The 19,147-nt window shown below is 43.9% G+C and overlaps 1 protein-coding gene across 1 annotated transcript; it reads right to left on the reverse strand.

The window, feature by feature from the left end:
- Positions 1-15,014: 15,014 nt before the first annotated feature.
- Positions 15,015-16,176, reverse strand: DMRT3 (doublesex and mab-3 related transcription factor 3; the record flags this gene model as incomplete). The annotated part of the gene is made up of 1 exon (XM_010083269.1): positions 15,015-16,176. A coding segment is annotated over one exon (965 nt), but the record flags the coding sequence as incomplete, so codon positions are not given.
- Positions 16,177-19,147: the final 2,971 nt, after the last annotated feature.

Raw genomic sequence — 19,147 nt, forward strand, 5'->3', positions numbered from 1 at the left:
CTGAAAATGCAGCTCAGCATGGGCGGCAGACTTCTGAAAGAGCTTCAGCCCTTCTCAAAGAGGCAAGGAGAAATGCTAGCAAGGGAGGCTGAATACAATTTTTCCATAGCCATATCCAATGCACTGTTCCTTCCGTGCACCAAATAACATAAAAACCTGAGCTCTGCTCTCTGACAATGTGCCTCCCTGGAGAAATTCTTTGAAGTTTCCTGCCCTTCAGCAACGTGGGAGAAGGCCACCTATCCCACGTGCCTCTTTCAAGGAAGCACTGGGACCTCTAGAAGAACAGCAGCAGCTCTATTTCCTTTTTTCATGCAAGCTTACTCTCTCATTACCTGGCAACCTCACAGCTCTCAGGACCAGCTGTCTTCCTTGCACACACCTTTCTTCCCCATCCCAGTGCCCTTCACCTCAAACCTGACCTGTTAAGCTGATGTTTGTCTTCTTACAATTCACCTTAAAAATCCCATCACAGAAACCTGCAAGCATGACAATGTAAATAATGCAAAAACAAATGTCATCTTCATCTTCCAGCAAATCAGTTGCTTGCTGTAATCATCTTCAGTAGCCACCAATTCTGCAGCTGTTCTGTAGTGCTGATTTTGTCAAATATCCTGCAATGATTTTGTGTCCTGAATGTATGCGTGGGATTGCCCTTCAGCATTGCAGTCACAGTCATTAGCAATTAGTAATTAGCAGAGCAGGCCTTGGCAGAGCCATGGACCTGATGGTGGCCTGATATACCTCTTGTTTGGTTTTTGTCATGGCTTACAGTAGCTAGAAACACAAATGATTTGTGCAGCCACATGTGCTAACAGCAGTAGTTGATGTAATTACAACTAGTTGAGTTGGCCGTGTGTGTTGAAGCATATGCGTTGCAAATCCCAGAAATATGAACTTAATGGACAGTTGCAACCAGAAAAAGACACATCAAAGCCACTTCCACATTGAAGTCATTGAATTATTTTCTCTCTGCAAACCATATGTTTATTTTCAGTTATGTCTCTGCAATCTGACCAAGACAATTTGGGTTAAATATGCATATCCGTGAACTGGATTTGTTTTCATGTCTTCCTGGTCATATCACCTAATCTATGGACAAAAACGTTTTCTCCTGTGTTCAATTTAGTGTCTCAAGTGACACCAGTGCATTCTCAATTGCCATGTGAAGCAGGCATGGTCTTGCTGAATTTGCTGTACCCACAGTCAAAAATAAATGCTATATTAACTTGAAAGCTAAAGATGGCCACACTATATCTTGCTGGGAGAAAAAAAAATTAATTTAACTGCATTTTGATTGCAACTATACCTTAAGGATTGCTGTGATTTTATTTTTTTAGTGAATGCAACCAGTATTAACAGCACTGCTGTCCACAGCGGCAAAGCTAAGAGGCAATCTGGGATAACTGATAAACCAACAACATCTAAAGGGTCATTTTTCAGGTCTGTGTCAGATCCTACAATATACAGCATGTCATTGTAGCATGTCTACCTTTCAGCTGTCAGACCACGTCAGCATCTGAACAGCTATAAATAACACACCCAGGACAGGCCACATGTGCTGGTACGAGTGACCAATTTGTTGTTGTTACAGAGAGGCCAGATCAGCATGTGGCAAGGCACTTTAGCATCGCAGCTCACTTTACCACCTCTTGGTACACCAAAGAAGAATGACCAAAATCCGGAGCATGATGATCACCTCTTACGGTCTGCTCTCAGGCAAAGCTGGTTTCGCACAGTCAGGCAAGCAATCCTTTGTCTCTGTAACTTTAGGAGTGCAAACTTACTAACTTGCATTTTGTATTGAACCTTGCACACTGCAACACTGAAACCTGACAGCAGCCTCTGAGCAATGCCAAAATACAAGCAGGCAAGTCCAATCATAATCCTTTGCAGGATGCCGTGCTCTGCAGTCATTTCCTGATTCTCACATGTGAAGGCAACAGACACAGCTAAAGAGGCTGAAATGGTCTTAATGACTTGGCACATCTCTAATAAAAAAAAGCCTTGATCATATGAGGAAAGGGACAGTTCTGGGATGTAAATACTGCAGAAACTGGGAACTCGTGTGGCAGGCAGAACATCTGTTTATTACATTTTCCAGTGTTTTATTTTCAGTTACCCGTGACAAAGAATCAGAACTTTTACCAGTGCAAACTATGCTCAGTCATAAACACAACACTATCCTTTTAAGGTACCTTGAGCATTATAAAGCAGCAGCTTTATTATAGGGAAGTGAAAGATCAGGGCATAGGAAAGACAGTTCAAGACAGGCCACCTTTTATGAAGCAAGTATTTTACTTACAGGTGAGGAGATTTATTTTGTGTGAACATAAATACTTTGAGCAGCATGAAGGAAAATTCAGAGAAAAACTTCTTGTGGTAAAACAATCTGCTCTAGAGTCCTCCACAAAATCCCTACAACAATATTAAACTACTGACACTCATGTCGTGGAATGAGTTTTGGTAACATAAGCTTCACTCAGTGTTGTATGTTAGTGCAATATCACCAGTGAAGGAGAAAGAGGGTGTGTTCCAGAAAATGTTTTTGTTAATGGAAAAATCAGAAAACACCACATTCGACAATGAAGTCCATAAGGAAATTCACTTGAGGCCACAGCTAAAGTTATTACTGTCTTTGGTTTAGTCTTCGTTTTATGTGCACCACTCAAAAGTGTTACATGGTGAACTCACTTCACTGTAATGCAATGCTATTTATTAAATGTACCTTCAGTGGGTCTCTGGGCCAGCCAAAGTCCTCAGAATAGGCAAACACAAAGCAAAGCAGTCATTCAGTAAAATTAATGTCTTACTCAAACTCAAAACAAACCAGAACAAGGTAGCTCTACACAGAAAGAGCACGGGTTGGACCTGCTGAGAAGAAACTGAATATGAGATTAGAAAACAAGCCTGCAACCACTTGCATGACTTACTGCTCCCTAGATTCTTGCGTGCTGGAGACAGGCAACCAGCTTCTCCACAGAAACTCTCTCCCAAAACACTGGTGTCCTGAGTATCCACACAAAAAGAGGTTCATCAAGGCCCTAAAATAAGGCAGCAAGGCCAGATCAGACCACTGTGAGTGTCCTCTACTGCCTATGTCCTAAAGATAAAGCACACAAGCCAGAGCAAATTAGGCCAGAAATACTGGACATTAATGCCACCTCTCCCAACACGAACGTTTTATCAAAGTCCATGACATTAGCTGCTTTAATGGGGGAAAAATGTCCAAATGTATATTCTTCCCCTAATTACAGGAAGGTTACTGAACTGGCTGAGTCTTGTCCTTCCCATATCTAGAGTAGGAATAGCAATAGGAATCACCAGAAGAGAGGTGGCAATGGAAATTTCCTGTGCACTTTGAAGGGAGGGCTCAGCTGAAGAGAGATGTACAAGAAATGCTCCCACGGCTCCCTGCCTCTGGGCAGGGTCATCTCTGTACTTGCTCCAGACACAGAGACAGAGAAAAGTACAGCATATAACCCAATGCCATAGGTTTTCCTTACATCCTACTTCACCGGATCCTATCATTTATGAGGGTGGAAAAGGGTCACAGAGAGTCCAGGCTAACTCCTAGCTGTTCCTGTTCTGACAGCTTTAGCCCATCCCTGTAACTGTCTTCCACTGGGAATTTCTCAGTCCCCTCCCGGCTCACTGGTACCAGTACTTGTGGCATTCACTGGATATGTCAAAGCTTACTGTGACATGTGTTGGGTAACGTGACTGCATTTGCTCCTGTGCACCCAAGACATTTGGCATGATATTTAAACCCAAGCACATCTAGCATCAAAAGTCTGCAATCAAGAGCAGCAGTGCCTGAACTGGTTTTCTGCAGCTTGCATTAATATATGTATTTCTAAACAAAAAGGCAGATTCAGATGTGGGGGATGACTTATGTTTCATACTAAGTTTTTCAGCTCTATTATTAGGAAAAGCAAACAGGGAGGTAGGCTTTTTCTAAGCAGGCACCTTGCCTACATGTAGCAAAGAAAACAAAAAAAGGCAGCTTTTCACAAACCAGAAAACATCCCGCCACCAAACCAATCCCACACTACCCCTCTCTCACTTCAAAATCAAGACCTTAGCATGTCCCAGATAGCAGCACAGTTAGGCTAATTTAAGGCACAGAGGGTGAATTTGAAACCCATCAAGAGAGCTGCTCCACAGGCAGGATGCAGCACAGAATGTTTGGCATGAAGAGAGAGAAGTAAAGAAAATCTTCATTCCACTAGATACACTAGGCATTAACACAGACACTTTATTTTGACTACAAAATGTTTGTCATTTGAGAATGTGAAACAAAGTGCTGTATTCGGCACTAGCTTCACTTTCCAGGCAGAGTTACAGTTTATTCTCTGATAGAGCACAGTGAAGCAATCTAATATTGACTATAACCAAGAGAGTTCAAGATAAATAGTGTCAAAAGAAGGGCTTAAAATGTCCAAGACAGAGGTAACTGGGTAAAAAGGTTTGCCTCTTTGTATTAAAAAGCATCTAGCAATCCAGTGCTGGAGAACCTCAGTTAAAAGGGCATACACACCACCCACATGTATGCAAGACAGCTGACGTTGCCAGACATCTCTGGTCTGATCAGACACTAGTTAACTTTCCTCCCACTGCTACCATTTTACTGCATAGCAGCAAAAAAATTTTACAACATATGTTGTACAAGCTTAGAAAAAGAATAGATTTTTTGAGTGACAAGGGAGAAAGGTAATATCAGGTGCCTTGATAACCTGAGACACTTGATGAGCCAAAGGTTTGGCATATGGCTTCCTGAAGTATTCCTTCTTTATTTCTTTGGGCCACCTTCCACAGTCAAATAGGATAAACAAAACACCTTTGACATCTTCAACTTTTTGTGAATGAGGAGTTCAAAGCAAAGTTGTGTGTGTTTTTGTGTGTGCATGGCATATGCATCTAAGGCAAATGGCATTACTGCATCTTTTGTTTGTTTGTTTCTGATTTTCTCCCACTAGATGGAGTTTGGTGACTTCTGTAGTTCTTGTTGCAGCTGTGTTCCAATGCCATTATTAATGGTTGTGTCTCTGTGTGCATGACAGTGATGCTAATAATCTCATTGTGTTGGGTTATGAGTTAATCTTCCTGCCTACAGTGAAACGTGTGCCAAGAATGGTCCAACACCCTGAGAAGGCAATGTATAGGTACTTGAGGATCTGTTCAAAAGCTATCTTGGGATTTTGAGGTCACATATCTGGAAAGCAGCAACTAATATGTTAATGAAAAAAGATTATATGACAAAATAAGAAATATGCAGCTTGTTTCTTGAGGAACTTTAAACATTATATGGAATGGAACCCAAATACAGTATGACAGCCTGAGTCTCACATCAAATTTGTCACCAAACCTACCTCCATCTCAGTGCAAAACTGGTCAGTTTAGGACATTTTTAAGGCACAGAGGATGAATTTGAAGCCCATCAAGAGAGCTCAAGGCAGCAGATAATACTGATTCATATGCAGAATTCTCAAGGTTGCATAGTTTGGATCTGTCCTTTCATTTGCTTAATTTCATCAATGAAAACTGAACCCAAGGATCAAAACCAAAGACTTAATTTACTCCCGTGTCCATTCTGTTTATCAGTGGAAGCAGAGTGTACGGAGGCCCTTTACTGTGGAAGGACAATTGTGCCCTGATTCAGCCCTGCTTTCACCTTCTTTTTTTCTTCTTTTTCTTCTTCTTTTTTCTCTTCTTCTTCTTCTTCTTCTTCTTCTTCTTCTTCCTTGTCACCCCCATTGTCATTATCATTATCATTATCATTATCATTATCATTATCAATCATTATCATCATGCCCCCTGTTGTTGTGGGCAGGATTAAGGTAGCGTTGCAATACAAAGCTTTGAACTCTTCACTAATGAAGAATTCCCTGTAGTTCTTGAAATGTAGTAGCGTATTATGAGATCTTTCTTGACCTTAACCTCTTGAAATAGCCTCCATGACAACCTTTTGAACAGTTCCAGCCTCACAGGTTGCATTGGTTTATATAGGAATTTTGGTAGGGTTAAGCAAGAAGCAAGGCAAATGGAGTGCTACTAGAAAAAGTTTTAGCACAAGACTTATTTTATTAGTACACTGAAAAGACAAGGTCTGCATCATTTTTGTACAAGGAGCACATCAAACTGCCTGTGTTCCTCTTGAAGAAGCCAGACAGATAGCTTCTTTTGGGAAGGGAGGTGGCACAGGCTGATTGCAGAGGGCTCCGTTCACTTGCTCAGAGAAGCGGCTTTCTCTACTGGAGTGACTTCTGGATAAAACCTCAGGCACAGATATAAACTACATTCAGGGACGACAGGAAATTCAGGGGTAAAGGCAACATCTTCTCCACCAGATTGATCTCCTCAGAGAGTAATACAGGATAAATCACTCCAAGCACAAGTGACAGTGAAATTTCATCCTGTATTTGTGCTTACTAATCTGCTTACAAATTATTTGCTCACACATTATGAACAAGGTACATAATCTAAGTGTCTTTCTGTGTTGCTACCTGAGAACTGCTTCGTTTATTTTATGTATTGCCACACAACTTATGTCTCTTTTGACAGAGGACCTAGCCATCATCACCCAAGCCTTTGACTACTGTCACACATTTTATATGAGTCCACACAGTGAATCTAGACAGAAACAAAACTGGGGGCAACATTTGGCAGCTCAGTGTTACTGAGTACTTCTCCCAGGAGTTCACAGGACCAACCATTTTCAAACAGTAAAACCTGACACAGCCAGCCTCATTTATTGATTTTCAGAGTGTGTTGCAAGAGCCATTTATTTCTCTCACCCGTGTGCTGGTGAACACAGGAGGGTTGCTCTGAAAGTGCTGGAGCTCAGGAGAAGAAGTGGGTTTTCTGTCCAGAGGCTGCCCTGATGCTTCCTCGAGACTGCAAAGTCTCACACGCAGGGGGTTTTTGTGTGCCTTCACCATGCCCGCTCGTGCAAGTGCAGCCGTTATGCGGCAGTGCTCGCTGCCTTGCCAGGCCAGCCCTAGGAGGACTAAAGCCCAGCTGTGGGGAGCCACTGATGCTGACCTCCTGGAAACATCTGCCCCCAGAGTCCTTCCTTATCAAAGCTGGTCTGGTAATCAGAGCTTCAGAAACATGCCTGGCTCGGGCAGCGACTGCGGATAAGCTGGCACCTGCGGTGCTGCTTCATGTCTGCCTTCATGTTTGCAAAAACAGGGGCTCACAGCAGCAGAGAGGGGGCCCTGGTGACCCCCACCTTGCCGCTCTGCCCTTCACCTCTCTGAGCTGTGGGGCACCAAAGCAGCCCCCAAACCCACCCCTGGCCCAGCTGCCAGGGCCACGCGGAATTAGGGGAGGACATATCCGTCCCACTTCGTTATAACGTCATCCTAGAACGTCACCGAGCTGTAACGTCATTCAGTACAAGCGAGGCGGCGGGGGATGCCCTGGGGCGAGGCGGGGGGGCCGCGCTGTGGCGGCGCTGACACTAGGTGGGGCCATCGGATAGAGGGAGAGAGCCCGAGGAGCGGTGGTCCGGGGTCGTAAAGGCACTTTGTCCCCGGTTCCCGTCTCAAATGAGCTAACGCTCCTCGGCCCTTACAGACCCGACCCGTGTTTGGGGGAAGTAGCGCCTGGCTGACTTATTTTGTGCGAAGACGAGGCCGTCTGATGTCCAGGTCAAGTTGTGCAGGGCTGCATTTACTTTAGATGTGTGTTTGAATAAGATAACTTACAGTTAGTTGTCTGTGGCTGGCTCTTTGTCCTCTAGGTTCTGCTCAGGGATGCATTCAAAGACAGTTGCAATTCCAGATATTTGGAAGGGAAAAATATAACCCATTTCCCAAGGAGCTCTCGAATATCTTGTACAGACAGTTCACATTTTCGCCTGAATTTGTGCTTTGCCAATTTGAAGGAGGAGGAGGGAGCGCTGGGCTGAAGGACTGGAGTTCTTCAGTGTTAGGAATTTTTTGGGGTGCTGGTGAAACCAAAAAAGCAATTGAAGTTCCTCCAGGGAGTAATTTTAACCATTTGCAGATTAATTAAAACCAGCTCACAGTAAATTGGCGTGGGCCTGTGCTTTCAGGCCTCAGAAAGTGTGTGAAAAACTGAAGGAACATTACTGTAAAGGTGAGGAGTCAGAGTACAACCACTAAGTGCAGGATAGTGGTGACTGTATTGCCTCTCAGCACACCCACGACCACAGGTTTTTTCCGTATTGCCAGACCATCAGGACAGCAGAAAAAGTGAAAATCTGTTAAAGCAGCAGCGAGCAGTGATGACTGAATCAGGAAATACATGAACACCAGACAATAATACAACAAGCAGGATGCGTGCTTGATATTTTGGATGTTAAATATATACCAATCACCTGGGGAATTAGTCATAGTTTTCCATATCCATACATCACGCAAGTCTTCTAAAACCTCATGCAGTGAACTTTCAGGGGAGGAGGGGGAAGGAGGAATGAACACAGGCAGACAGTGAGACCAGCCCCTCTCACCTCCTGGCTTCTGTAGGTCACTCTGTTCCCTTCTCAAGGTAACAGCAACGCACACATTGACTCTCACAGTGCAGGGTTGGACCTGGGGAACCACCACCCCCCCGGAAGCCATTGAAGGTCAGAAATGATCCCCTCCCTTGCTCCTAATTTGTTTCAGGGTTCCACAAAGCAACCCCAAATGCAACCCAATCCCCACTTGCTCACAAGGATTGTGTTGAGTGATGCCTGCTCTCTGTTCACTCAGTATAGGTGAGAATAGCAGAAGAAGGTATGTGTGGGTGAGAGAAACCAATCCCCTCCTCCCTTTAGACCTTCAGAAATATCACGTATGTTTTGCAGTATTTATGTTTTTGACAAAAATTCAAAATAAATTCACTTCTCCTCCCCACCAGCCCACCGTCCCCAGTTATCAATTATTTTGCAATGGAGCTAGAAGAAGCAGAATACATGTGTCCACATGTTCCTCTTGTTTATACCTCTGCAGACTCTTAGAAAAAAAGCAAGTACAGAGGAATGAGCAAGGAAGAAATTTTTAAGTTACACACAGCTGATCATATATGTACTAGCAACTAAGCCACATAGTTTAAAGTGTAATAGCTAGCTGTGAGTTTGGCAAAATCTATAAGGGCATTAAAGTTTCCTGGAAAGGGTTTTCAGTAAGTATGGAGCCATGTAGAATAATTTTACGTTGCTTAGGAACTGTCCTTCTTGAGAAAGTGTTGCTTTTCAATGCATCTAATATGTAGCTGTACTAGACATTAAGCATTGCCCTTATATTACTGGGGAACAAGGCAGGTTCAAGGTGAGAATCCATCGGTTCCAGCTCCCAGGGGAGATGTTAGTTGTGCCATGTGAACAGCTTGGAGCACCCTCCAGGTGCCTGCTCCTAGTGAGTGAGCCAAGAGGTTAACATGCAGAGGCAGAAGAACAGGAACCTAAATTTTTATGGCAGGAGTCCTTCAGGTATAATGTCCCATCAAAGTTGCTTCTGCATCCATTGTCACATCAGTCACGTAACCTTTATAAATGATAAAAACATTTAGATTTGAGAAGTAACAAGAAAGTACATCTCTCTGTATTTCTGTGTCTTTCAGTGTCTCTTTTATACTTCTCTGTATACATTGAGTTTTATCTTACTCTTAAAAAAAATTCACTGTGGCAAGAAGGAATCTCAGCAATGTGCAGGCAAGGCAGGGGGACTAGGCTCCAGAAAAAACAGATGTTTCTGAAAGTGAGTTTGAGCTTTGCTGCATGCAACAAAGCAGGAAAGTAACTTCTTCCATTAGTTACCATTAAGTGCCTTCACAATCATGCTGCTGTCACGCTACTCACTCTCTCACTGCCTTGTCTTGTGACACGCACCCACTCCCAAGGGGGCTGCAGCCCCCAAACTGAGATGAATACTGCGGGGAGAAGTGACAGTGTGTGTGCCCACAGACCAGGAGACTAGCTCCTCCTGAGCCTGCAGACCTCCCTGACTGAGCCCCCCAAGCGGGGCTGTAGAAGATTAGAAGAAAGAATAAACTTTCTTGTGTCTTAAATTCTGCTTTCTCACTCATTCTCAATCATTTGCTGACTCATGTATTTGCTGCCTTTAGGGAAAAGAAGGGTAGTTAGTATAATTTTTTCACAAGATTTCTAGTTTCATCAGAGTGTCACAGAGGAGAAAGCTGGAATGTATGAAGCCCACAGGGTCAGAAATATGACAGATGGAAAGAACCCAAACAGTGTTTACCTTAGGTCTCACAACTTTTATCCACTGTATGTCAGTGGCTGACTCAGGATTATCTCAGGATTATCCTGACTTCAGTTTTTCAGGGGAACTTTCTTGCTGAAGGCAGGCACTGCTCAGCTATTGAAAAGTTTTAGCCTCTCTCTCTGGGAGAGAATAAATCAGAAACAAAATCTTATACTACATGCTCTGGTAAATACTATGCTCTTCTCTCCTATTTAAGATTTTTAAGAATTTTCAGATAATCCTTGTAGCAGATACCTTATGGAGCGGGAAAGAGACACCTGAAATTTAAACTGACCTGTGAGATCTTCCTCAGATTAGTGGGCAAGGACGTGACCTTGCAAAGGTTCCTGCTATCCATCCCTCAACTTGATCTCCTGCACAGCTTGTGAAGAAAAAATAAAAATAGCAAAACACACTACCAAAGATGCTGCAAATATTTTCTTTCTGTTGCAGGTGCAGAAGAGCCTGGTATCTGGCAGCAGACCTCCTTAAAGTACACCTCCCTCTGTAGGTGCCAAATCTTTCTATGCATGTGGTGCTCCGTATCCATCCTCTACAGGATCTGCTTCCTGGTGGTGCTCCAAGGGTTTGATCCTCCACTTCAGGTCAGGATTAATCCTGTATACAGGTATGCTTGGTGTATAGCTGTGGCTAAGAATCTCGAGGGCTGCTGCTATTGTGGAAATTAAGAGAATTAGCCACTACTGAGGGATGCAATTCTTAACTGAGGTTCCTGTTCTATCATAGGTACAACAGCCTGCACGGAGCTGCTGAGTCATGCATCAAATCTGCCTGTGACAGTGCCGAATGCTGCAGGGAGCACATTAACGAAACACCATTTCGGGTGAAAAGGCTTATCTTTGTTTTCTTCCAGTGGCAGACTAGTGCGAGAATGTTAAAATACTGTATTAAGTTAGTTGTTATAGGGAAGGGAGAAGAATGATGCTTCAAAGTTACATGTCCACTAAAATTGAAGTTTGGATAGTATGCATTCAGAAATAATTTTATTTTCCAGTAATGACAATATGCAATACCACGTAAGAAATGAAATTGAAGAATTGATCTTATTCTTCAAATACAGGATAGCTTCAATATTAAAATTAACATATAAATTTAGCATCAGTCTTATTTCCTCACTCACGTCCACTGAGTAAATGCACACAAAGAATGAATCACTGAAGCAGTATACTGAGAGAATCAAAGTCATTTTTCAAAGGTGTCAGCACAAAAGTGAGGTGAGCCTGTTCACCAAGCATCCAACAACTGTTGCAGTGGTGCCCCTTCAGACCCATAATGGGTACAAGCTGGGGACCCCCAGAGAGAGCAGCACAACTACCAGCAAAGGCAAGTCAGGGAGCAATTTGAGGCCAGGCAGACTCATTGCACCGTGCTTACCCCGTACCTTGATTCTTCCCTTATCTACAGCTATGTGAGCTGATGGAGAATGTGAGCAACCCATTAGGCCTTTCCACAGCACTCCTCTCAGGGAGAAATTGTTATTGTTGTTGTTTACATTATCCTTGGCCTTATTGACCTTGTCCACAGCTTAAGGAGCAGAGATGAAGCAGCGTGCCTCTGGGGCAGCAATCAGCCTCTGCAGAGCTGCTCTGGTCCCTGGTGGGCCTGCCCTGCTGCTGAGGACAGGCAGAGCCCTGAGCAGAGACAGCTTTCCCGTGGCATTGCCTGTGAGTTTTGTGTACACCCATTGAGAGCTGACAGTGACATCACCTTCCTGACAAGAGACAAAGCAGCCTCGGGGCATCCCAGAGAGGCACCTGAGCAGCTGCTCAGCTGTGAGCAGGAGCTGTGCAGAGGGCAAGGGGTGAAGCTCTCTTGCTCCAAGGAAGCCACAGCTGCTCTAGCATGAAAAAAAAAAAAAAAGAAAAAAAAGGACCCCGTAGTTTCTGGGCTTCAGCAGAGTCCTCACCAGGCTCAAGCCATCTTTCCTGGTGTTTAAATTCATTTTTTTTCCCCTGGGGATTGCTGAGCATCAATGCCTTCATCTTTACACCCCTCATCCATACTCCTCTTTCCTTCCACAGCAGGAAGGATCTGCTCAGACATGGAAATACCTTTTTTTTTTACCACAAGATAGAGCTGGAAAACCCAGGGCCTGGGTGGCATGCCTGCAGCGTTTCCCCCAGGCCCCGGGGCCGTGGGAAGGATGTTGCACCCCCGTGGGCGCTCTGCAGGTGCAGGACACAGCCCTGCTGCTGTCACCCACCCCGGGGAACAGCACGGCCTGAGACAAACTAGGACCCCACCAGCTCTGGGGTGGCCACCATGGTCCCTGGCTGGATGGACTACCCAGGGGTCCTGCAGAAAAGGGACTCCCTCACCCCTTGGTTGCCCGCACTGAGGGTGGGAGTGGGTGGGCATCCCCCACCATCACGGTGAGGGTCTGAGGAACAGGTCCCAGCACTGTCCAGGCAGAAAGGGGTCCTGCCAACATGCCAAGGGTTCCTTGCTGTGTGGCAGCTAGAAGCTAAAAGTTATATTTGCCTGTAGTGCCAGCCTGGAAAATATAGATGGGTGAATAATTTCTCAAAGATATAATTGCATGCTGATCCATATTTTCTGAAAAAATAATCTTCTGGATAGTGAAAATATTGTGTGGTCAAACAAAAGCCATTGTTCAACATCAAAACTTGCATTTTGATTTTGAACAGCTTTAGGTTTACTTCATTTCAAAAAAAAAAAAGATATAATTGTGAATTGAATCAAGTAACATTTTATCACATTGGACATAGATAATTTTAACTTGTTTACTTTTTCAGAAAACGGTTTATCAATGAGATCTACTTAAAAAATCATACCGCCTAATCTTCATTTTTCACAAGTGTGATAATAGTTCACTCCAGTTCAGTCAAGGGTCACCTTTCTTTGAAAGATGTGTCCCTATTCCAAGGTGATAAAATTCTCTTCTCTGAAAAGCCACAGGCCACAGTGTGTAAGGTCACAATCTCAAAACCAGAGCTCCTGGATCTATCTGCACTTATCTAGCCTTTGACAATTTCTTCATGATGTTGGAGCACGGCATTTCACTACCTCATCATCCCTTTCTGTTTGCAAGATCAGCCTATTTTACATATTGTTTTTCCCTCTGGAGTTGCTGGAAGATTAATATCTTTACAAGTGCCATGTGAGTGCAGGCAAATACATCAGTACAAAACTGTAATTCCGTGTTTATGAAAATTCCAGATGTTTTCACATTTATACTTCCACAAGGGAATTTATTTATTTGCTTTCCTCTCTCCCACCGCCTTTCTGACTTTGCTCTCTAACGTTACCAACAAATCACTTTTCTGAACAGGTTCAAAAATTATGCAAGAAAAAGTATATTTCTGTTCATATATCCCCTAAGGAAAATAAAATAATTATTTATTTTATTCTCCTTCTTTTTGTGCATATTCAGTACCATTAGAAAATGCAAGATTCACTGGGTGCACAAAACTTACAAAACATGAAATGCCAAATGAGAACACAGGCATTCGTATCAGCAATGACACTCAATAAGACACCTGATACGTATTACAGATTTAAAGCCCATCTGCTTTAGAGTCCGACTTCAGGGCAGCCACAATTGTTTTTGAGGTGTGGGACTAACCCATGCACCTCACAGGCCTGACAGACATTTCATCTGCATTCAGAGGTGTGTTTTGGAAAAGCCAACCACCAAGCAGATGTGGTCACTTGCGAACAGTTGAAAAAATGGCACTAAAACCTTAACAAACTTCTAAGTGGACAATTAATTTAGTGGCATTCCTCAACAGAAGCAATTCCTAATGTTACTCTGACACACATAAGATATGCAGTGTAATAAATGCATGCAAACATGCAATAAATTGTTCAAACCATTATTCTTCTAGATTTAGGGAAGTTACTATTTGGCTAAATACTATTTTAAATAAAAGCCTGCCATTACACCCTATGTCTTTCTTTCTATTTCTACAGTATAGGAGAAAAGATGCTTCTGAATAGTTGGGAAGGCTTTTTTTTTCTGCTTGCTGTGACTGTAGCAAGCTCTGCTTTACTCATCTGAGCTTGGAAGTGTCTACACTACATATTCAAAAGACCTCAGCTTCCCTGATGACAACATTTGCCTAATCTCAGTTGCAAGCTAGAAGGTAGGCAAGCAGAACCCAGAGACGGAGAAAAAAAGCTTCCCTTGACTGCAGTTGCTGGAGCTGGACATTTTAACACTGGCTGAGGATTAATCAGCTTTCTATCTTCAGAAATGTTATTTGCCCAGTATAAATGACATAAACCAAGATCACCATCTTAGTTTGTTTTTCTAGAGTCCTTAGCATGCTACATTAACCTGACAATGTTTAATCTTGTGTTCATTTCACAATACACTTCATGCAATTCACAGATGTAATTGGTTTTACACTGACATTACGCGTTTCGACCTAGCCATGGGAAAAGAATAACTCTTAATATCATTTCTCTGAAAAGCGTCCAAGCTCAAGTGGCACAGAGGCAGCTCATGCTAGTTTCATGTGCATATTTCTTTCTTCTGCCTTTTCTTTCACTGCAAGGGTGATCACTGGCATAAGATTGTACAGTCCTTGTTTTAGTCCATTTGCAGTTGAACTATGCATGTTTGATTTCTTATGTCCTGAGGAGTTCTCTCTTATAAAATGGCATTCAAGTATTCTAGTTTAACATCCCCATTTTTATGAGTTAAGGAACAAAGTAGACATTGGGCTTCTGTTTCACTTATGAGTCTTCCAGAGTCCCATAACTGATAGCCATAAAGCCTTCCTTTGTAACACACTCAGCACTAAAGCCAGAGTGTTGCTATTTGGCATTATCCAGTGAAGTGCAAGAAATTAAATAAGTTATGTCTTTATTGCTACAGTACAATACCAAGCAAAGTCACTTTTTAATACAATTGCAAGGGTTTCATAGAGTAGGTGTCCCTTCTCCTAGGGCCCAGTAGTTCATCTGCACTGCAAGCATCACTTAGCTACCATGTGTTGAATGTCAGTCTAAGAAGATGTGTTGAGTATTCTTGAGTCTGAAGAATCAGACCTTTCATCATACTCATCTTCTGTGTAAATCGGTTGCTTGGACACAACAGGACACCCATCATCAGGGATCGAGATCCTAGGATCTTCTGATGAGCGGGAAGGAAGGATAGGCGAGTTTCGGAAAACGCTGGCTGAGTTGCTAGAGAAAGGACTGACATACTGGGACCGCAGCTGGTACTGCTGCTGCAGTGTCATGGTGTTCCACAGGGTGACGTCGTTGGGCAGGAATGGGCTGGACTGGTTTCTTGCCAAAGTGCTCCTCAGCATCAGTGGGTAGCGTGGTGGCTGAGGGAAAGGGTGCTGCAAAGGTACAGCCAGAGGATTTGGCACTACGTTACTGGAATCAGCAGAGAACCTCAGTGTGTCGGGAACCCTAAATGCTGAGCCCACAGACCACTTGGAAGAGGAGATAGGGTACGAACTCAGCGTGTGTTCAAAAATGTGTCCGTTGGAGGGCAAAACAAGACCATCAGATTCTGCAGAAGTTCTCTCCCCACTGGCCGCCGAAGACCGACTGGACAGGAGAACCTCTACAGCGCTCACCAGATCACCGCCACACCCCTTCAGGATCAGCTCCAGCACAGTTGGCTTTTGGTTAGGGAAAATCTTTTTCAAGACTTCAAGCGGAGGTCTGTTGGCTTTCAAACTGAAAGGTAAAGAAACTGTCCCAGAAGGACCTTCTATCAGGAGGTGGTTCTGCTCTGGGTGGTACTTGGGACTGTCTGGATGGCTCTCTGTGCTCCCACCATTTTTCTGAACTGCATAACCAACCTCATCCACTGAAACGATTTCAGGGCTTTCAGGGGTGAAGCAACTTTTGGCTTTAGTCATGTCTGGGGAACTCCTTTGGTCTGTGTCTTTGTCACTGTAGGTCTCGGCATTGTCTGCTCCATTGGCATCACCCAACCGCTCCTTACCCATGTCTGCAAAGAGAAGGCAGAGAAGTTAACAAGAACCTGAGGCCAAAAGCTTTTACAGACATTTGAGAATACAGTCTTCTTAAAGTGAACTTAGCAGGATCCTAAGGGGGGAAAAAAGTATTTTTCACAGAGATTCTGATAAAATTAAGTTATCTTTACAAAATCTCATGAGAACGAAACTGCACAAGAGTAATATGATCTGGTCTAGGCATTTTATGTTGCCTTGTAGATCTCTGTCTCATTCTCCCATGCACAAGAAAGGAAGCAGTGGGCATTTTTCTGCTGCATCCAACATGCTATAACCATCTTCTCTTGCTGGTTACAAGGCAGCAACACATCACTCAAGTCAGGCTTTCTCAGACGAACTTCAGCACTTTCACTTAATGGTTCCTCACTAGCACCATATCAGTGACTTCAAGCTGAAGATATCCAACAGGTACTTGGGAGACCAAAATTTCCTCTGCAAGTCCAACAGCATTGGTAGAACCACTCCACCATGACTACTGGCTGAAGGTTAAAGAAGTCCTCAAATGAATCAATGCATTCCAGTTCTGGCTGTGCAGAAACTGGTTCCTTCCCCAGAAAGAGTCACAGCCTTTTCCCCCAAACCCTGGAGCACAGGTGATGCCTTGGCCCATTAGAGCACAGAATCTATAAAAATCTTGTTTGGAGAGGACCTCTGGAAAGCATGTGGTCCAACCTCCTGCTCAAAGCAGGAGTAACCTAAAATAAAGAGCAGATTGCTTATGTCCCTGCTCTGATGAGTTTTAAGTAATTACAAAGATGGAGACTCCATAACCCCTCTCTGCACTTGTTCCAGGTTCCTTGCTTTTTGTGTGCTGAACAAAAAATGGCAAGAGCTGAGTACAGGGCTGAAAACAAGACCCTTGACCACACTGTCTCCACATGGACTCTCAAAAATGGGGATGCTTCAAGGCTCTGGTCACTTTGGTAACAGCTGGCCAGAGTATGTAAACCTATGGAACAAGACTGCTTTGGCAGAAAGGAGAAGAGAAGAAAGCTTGACAGCTTTCACTGTTTATGCACAAGGAGTGCAATGTATTTGCTTAAGATTGTTCATAGTCATTTCTCAAGGACGCTGCTTTGCTTGCCTCCCTCATCTCATGCAGCACAATGATGATCTCATTTGGAAGCATCAATATCCAGGCAAAGGGTCATTGTCCAAGCTGCAGCTGACAGAGACTCCTTTAACTGCACAGGGCACTTGAACACATATATGTGAAAGACTATCTGCAAAAACCAATACATATATTTTCTTGATTTCCCTAGCCCCTGGAGATCAGCCCAGCTAGATAAAGAAACTATAAGAAGTGAAGCAAGCAAAGACTTCCAAAACGTACTGATGATCACCCCTGCCCAACTGCAATGGAACAATTTAAAGGCATGCAAGCGCCTGAGCCTCACTTCTCACCCTGGACAGTCCTGCCTCCTTCTCACCCCCCAAGAATGGGCAGGGCATTTCCCCGTGCAGCAGCGGAATGAGGCTGGTGTTGAACAGATGAGGTTGAGACAAACTCTGTTAGTGCAAATTACCCGCCTTGAGAAAGCAGTCAGGGTCTGAGCAAGCCTGCCCTGAACAAGCCATGATGCTTGCCAGAATGGGAGCCACAAATAGAGGATCCTGGCAGAGCACAGCCTGACAGTCAGCATGGCAAAGGGAGTTTCTCCTCCTGAGGATGAATCTGACAAGCTGAAATGATGGGCCATCCTACAGAGCTGTGGGATGCTGCTAGTTTCGGCTGCAGAATGTGAGCACAGGAGTGGAGCTGAGGAATACAGATGGCCTTCTGAAGATCTCGCCCTTCTCTTTAAGCTGGATAACCATTTGGGTAAACATATTGGTTTCATATTGGTTATGTTCTTCTGCCCAGTGCAAATGGAGAAGGAATAACCCATTACAGAGAAGACAACGTATGCATGCATTTTTTTATATACTCAGTGCATCAGTCTCGCCTTAGTGGCCAAAGGGGAATGCGGGAAATGTTTGCGGCCAGCAAGCAGGTAACGGGTCCCCTTTTGAGGAGGTGGCAAGACCCCGGCATAGCTCATCCATTATTTGAAAAAACTGAGGCTCACACTACCTTTCCCTCCTAATCCCTTCACATGTTCATAACGATGCATTTATTACAAAAGACAGGATGTTAAGAATAATTCATATGTGCATGAATGGGCAATTTATACACCGAGGGCTTACCGGGCGGTCTGAGGACAGCTAATTACCTCTGTCCCTGTCTTGCCAGAGATAGAGAGGCACTTAAGGGACACGATGGTCCTAATTGCCACATAAATATATTGGACTGTGGTAGCCAATATTATCAAATGGACCACAGGCAGGTAACCATATTTCAGAACTACTGTTGCTTTTCCAGTGTGTCTTTAAGGGCTGACAACAAACATCACTGGGGAGCAGATATACGCTAAAAAAAAAAAAAAACAAACAAAACAGAGTAAGATTAGATCTCCCTAATACACTCCCTGCTCCCGAATAATTATTACTTTCGAGATAGTTCAGGTTTGTTTCGTTTTCAATTTATTTAAAAGTATCGTTGTGAGGCTTGGATAAAAATTTTCTTTGAATTCTGGAAACTCGTCCCACTGAAGTTCGTATACCTTTCACCAGGAGACGGCACAGATCCCAGCTCTTATCCTCGCACAGGGACAGTTGATTCGTACAGCACAGATCACAGCGGTGCCTCTCACCATACTGCTGGGCTCACAGGGTCAAACCCGTAAAACGAGATTTCAGTGATTTAAATCAAACGCTGTTATTAACACGAGGAGGATTATCCTCTGCTGGTTAACACAGAGTTTGGATGCTATTCTATTTTTTTTTTTTTTCTCTGATTTTTTTCGAGAGCACTTCCGGCTGCCTGTGCCGGGCGGTTTTTCCCGGCGCCATCCATCCCCTACTGCGGCCGTGCGCCGGGTCCCGCACCCCGCGTCCCGCACCCCG

The sequence above is a fragment of the Pterocles gutturalis genome, unplaced genomic scaffold (assembly GCF_000699245.1).
Source record: "Pterocles gutturalis isolate BGI_N339 unplaced genomic scaffold, ASM69924v1 scaffold30045, whole genome shotgun sequence".
In the NCBI taxonomy this organism is placed as follows: domain Eukaryota; kingdom Metazoa; phylum Chordata; class Aves; order Pterocliformes; family Pteroclidae; genus Pterocles; species Pterocles gutturalis.